This window comes from Ruditapes philippinarum, unplaced genomic scaffold (genome assembly GCF_026571515.1).
Source record: "Ruditapes philippinarum isolate M1 unplaced genomic scaffold, ASM2657151v2 ctg8555_1_1_1_1, whole genome shotgun sequence".
NCBI classification, from domain to species: Eukaryota; Metazoa; Mollusca; class Bivalvia; order Venerida; family Veneridae; genus Ruditapes; species Ruditapes philippinarum.
This window is the reverse complement of record NW_026867376.1, coordinates 17599-22382: the sequence shown is the minus strand read 5'-3', so window position 1 is coordinate 22382 and position 4784 is coordinate 17599. Positions and strand designations below refer to the sequence as shown.

The 4784-nt window shown below is 31.5% G+C and overlaps 1 protein-coding gene across 1 annotated transcript; it reads right to left on the bottom strand.

Moving 5' to 3' along the window:
• Nucleotides 1–416: 416 nt before the first annotated feature.
• LOC132735867 (uncharacterized) lies at nt 417–3689 on the bottom strand. The gene is made up of 2 exons (XM_060722881.1): nt 2932–3689; nt 417–1271 (listed from the first exon to the last, which is right to left on the bottom strand). Exons 1-2 carry the CDS (start codon nt 3489–3491, stop codon nt 800–802), a joined length of 1032 nt encoding a protein of 343 aa, XP_060578864.1. The 5' UTR covers nt 3492–3689; the 3' UTR covers nt 417–799.
• Nucleotides 3690–4784: the final 1095 nt, after the last annotated feature.

Below are 4784 nucleotides of genomic sequence, written 5' to 3'. Positions count from 1 at the left end.
ATTATAAACGATGTTAAAAATTGCTAGAAACAACGTAAAAATTAAATTTTAATGTTAATCGGTTTTCCGCAGAAAACCAGAATAACAAGAAGGCACAAAACATTGCTTTTGATATCTCATGTTTTCTTTCAGAAAACATATTCTTGCAAATGGTAATTTACCCTTTTTACATAAAAAACGATGTTCAAACATATAAAAAGTAAGAGTAAAAATAGAAAAGGATGATCCATCGCAACAAAAACAAGAAAAATACATGAACATTGCAGACTAAGTTTGATTGAAGGAAGAACAGCTTTGAAAAACGTTATCAATGATTATACTCGAGAACTGTCTGTCCCATATCAACTTTTCTTTTACGTTTTTCATTATCTATAGACTTTATGAATGGTCTTATAGAGAAAATACTGAAACTAAACAAATCGCAATATTTTATTTCATGTTCTTGATATATACATTGAAAAACAAGACAGTGTTATTCATGATTCAACTGCTTTGGATTGCAAAGAATTGATAATTTTACCTCTTGTTGAGTTGATTCATTTCGACCAAAGAATATTACAAATTAGATTGGTAGTAAATATTTCATGGCAGTAAAAGATGCTAATTATGACATAAAACCTAAATTGTGGTAAGATTAAAATAGACTTCACTATATGATTTATTAATTAAATACAACTAAGAAATGAAGTCAATAATTGACTCAGACTTAATATTTATTTCATTTATGTGCGGAAAATTTAGAAAATTTATAACTGTTTATCTCTGTACAGATCAAAATATTCATATCGGTATAAAAATGTTAAGTCTGAGTGGACACAAATGTGATACTGGAACTGGTGGGCATGTTTTTGTGTTCATCCGAGTCATGATGTCCCCGTTCATTCTTAGACCTTTGTTGTCTATTCCTATGTCTTATTATGAGAAATACCACAAAATTCAAGCAGCCACCGAGATTTGAAAATGTCGTAACAATGTAGAACAAGACAAGCGGAACTTCCGTGTCAAGTATCAGCCACACTCCCATTATGGCCAACGGCGTCCATTGGATGAAGAACGCTACAACAAACATGGACATACTTGTCGCCGCACGCCTTGAACTACTGACTGTATGTCTCGTTACCTTGTTTAAATGTCTCACGGCTTTCGTCTTCTCTCTGATACGTTTCCACGTGAGACCGTACATTACGCTGTTCATCAGAACAATTATCAGTAAGGGAACTGTTGTAAGGCATACATTAGCGGTGAATCCTGTAACACCGTCGAAGAGGCAACTAAAATACAGAAGTATTTACATTTATTTATTTTGTAAACTTTATATAAATGTGTTTCTTTCTTTACTTAAAGGTCAGTGATCCTCAAATAAATAGAATGTTTAGGTTAAAGTCAGCCGTCCAACACTAATACAGGGACAGCCTGAGAAGGTGAAAAATTAACTTTTAACTTCGATGAAAAATTATCCTAAGTCAAAGTTAATAATTGACAAGTTTACATTCTGCTCAAAAGTGGTTTACCTGCTCGCAGTTAGATGCTTTTTGTTGTTGTTTTTTGGTTGAAAACTTTACAAATATTGACCAAGCTAAGCTGTACGTTTGCCAAACAAATATTCAAATAGGTGTTGGTGTGTTTGTGGTCGGAATTTGCCAAACCTATCGACACTTCCACGCATTTTAGCTTTAAGGAATAGTCCTAAGAATGTCCATAACCGTTTATCATTAATATTATAAGAACAACCAATCCACCTATATTCGTTATTTTTTTTTTCAATTTCATACACAAAAACATCGATACTTTGATGTAGTCGCAATGTATACGTCATACTTACACTTGAATGTAATAAAAAGTAAATTATAAAAAGTTTTGATTTTGGCGTTGGTTTTTATCATATTTAACACATCTATTATAAAGTTTTTAGTGTTAACCCTTTCACTGCTATAAGGACGGCTTAAGCCGTCCCTGATATTTTCGGCGTATTTGCCATAAGGACGGCTTTAGCCGTTTCTATAATAATAATAGTAATAATAATAAATAAATAATAATAATAATAAAAATAATAATAAATATAAAGAAAATTATACCATCGACAATTATTATTATTATACTAACAGATTTGGAAACGTATATTGTAATACTAATAACAAAAAATAATAATTATATTAATTAATAATATAGTAATTTCTTAGAAAATCCTCTGGCAAATAGGTGGACAATAAAACAATAACCCTCTGGCAGCGAAAGGGTTAATTTAACATTTCAAAACATATTTCCAGCCTACCAAAGGAACATTATAGAAAACAGAAGAGAGTTTTTATAAGCTTTCTACTCAATCCTAGATGCAATTTATAAATTGAAATTTTGTTTGAAAATATGGAAGATGAAATAAATATCGTTTCAACCAAAGCACGAACAACTTTTCCGCCAAAATTCATATGAATTACTAAATTATCTCTTGCCATAGGTAATGTCCTGTCAAGCTGGTTTACGGATAGTCGATGGTTCTACTAAGGTGCCTATTTTAGCCTGAAACAATGCACACAAAAATATTCGATGTCTACAGTGTTGGTGCGACTTTAGACACAGTTAAATAGAGCATGTAGATCAAGATAATAAGGATCAAGATTGGGTTGTTCCACAAGCACTGTTTCAACATAATACTGTTGTGAAAGTATCACTTTCAAACAAGAGCATTTAAGATATATCGGGGAGAGTTCTTGTATTTCAGGCAATTCAATAAAGGTAAGGTTGAAATCAATTGTGAGGTACATTGAAGAAAAGAGGAGAAAGCAGGGCATGTTTTGTTTGATTTAATAAGCCTGCCAGATGCATTATGATATTCGATATATTCGGATTTTTGGTAAAGTACGTAAAATGTTATATTGGTTTGATTTTCAAAGTAAAAGATAAAAATAAATATAAAAGAAATAAAATACTTACAAGGATCCAGTTGGCCCCAATGTACCTGTAAATTGTGCTATCGAAGCTCCAACAAAAGGCATCCCAATTATCCATGTAAGAAGTTTCCAGTCGGCTTTCCCAAAGTCAAGATTTTTGTCAAAGTACATCAACATGAATGCATTAAACGCAACAATGTTTACCATCAAGTTTTGACCATTTACGAATACAACATTAACAAAGGCATAAAACTGGCATAATTCCTTTGGTCTCACATGGTCCATGGCAATGACATAATGCAAGTGATCAAGACTGTGAAATACGTTGAAACTTCCGTCAAAGAGTGCCATGTATACAATAAACCGTTCACCTTTACTCCAGCCCTTGAAGAAATCCCTGCATGTCTTTGCTCTGTAGGAAAAGGTAAGTACAATTACCGCACAAACGAAGCTACAGAACATGCAAGAAAGCGCGAGACTGTGTAGACTGTAAAAATATCCAGACGCAAGTCCAGTCACTGGTAAGTCATATCCATCTTTCATTTCAGTATTAACTGATAGATTTGTCGTGTTAGATACAGTCGTGTTCGTATTGTTCATCATCTTTCTGCCAATCTGACACACGTTTGGCTCCTTTTATGTTTTTTTGTAAAGCGTTGCAGTTAATTAGAAGCGATATTAATCAGATTTTGTCTTGCTGTATGTGTCTTCGAAATTCTCAAAGTTGGTATAACTTGAACTAATGCCTGTAAGCTTGCTCACTAATAATCAAATTACAGTAAAGCGCGATATTTATGCTCTCTGCTTTTGTGTTAATTAATTATTGTTCAATAATCTTCAAAGGACTGATCTGATAGATATTTCCCTACAGGTGCGTTTCAAATAATCATTACAACCCCGACGAATGGAATAAAAACGCTTTACTTTAATCAAATTGCATCGTTCATGTACGCATAGAATAGGAAAATGTAAAGACAATGTAGTTATATATTGCCGAAAAGAAACACCAGAAATTTGATTGAAAACACATATCAACTGTTGTTTGTGTTTGTTTTAATGAGGAAAAAATACCTTTAATAGAAAAAAATCTATTTTTGTTGATGATATAATTGGAATTTTAAATGATATCTATCTCATGCTGCACAAATTCCATTTATTGTGCATTCATTTTTGCATTATATTCTTAATATTAAGCTATGATGCAAAATTCAAGCTACAAACTTTTGAAGCAAAGCTGCATATACATTATATTATATCTATATATGGCGACAAATTAAACAGGTACATAGTTCAATAATACTGGTAAAATATTAAACATTTTGCAATTAATTCAAAAAGGGAATGGTTAAATTAGATATTGGCATTTCCACCTGTATTATGATGCAGTTAAATTAATTATTAATTCAGTCGCACACATTTTATAGATCTCCTGGTGCGTGCACATCGGTGATTAAAACATTTTTGATATCAGTTCCAATTCATTTTAAATTGATTTTAAAACGTTCATGTCATTTTTTTGAAACGTTAATTACAAAACATAATAATAAATATATCCACGTAATTAAGTCCAGTGTACATTCTGAAGTTTTCATATCAATTTTTATTTTTTATAAAAAAAATATTTTGATTAAAAGTTAATGTTACGTATCTAGAACATTCTTATGTGTAAAAAACCGTTCTTTATCCCAAAACAATTATACATTTTTATACAATATACATTTTTATACCTTTTCCTTTGCTTGCATTAAAGTAATTGTAGAAGTGAATTGTTTTTATGACTCCTCTATGTTTTCAAATGATCGCTTCTACCACTGAGAAGATAACAGTGGATTTTGAGAAAAGCTTTTCTTGGTTCGGAAAAAAATTACCTAGTCTAGATAAAAAATGACCAGACGG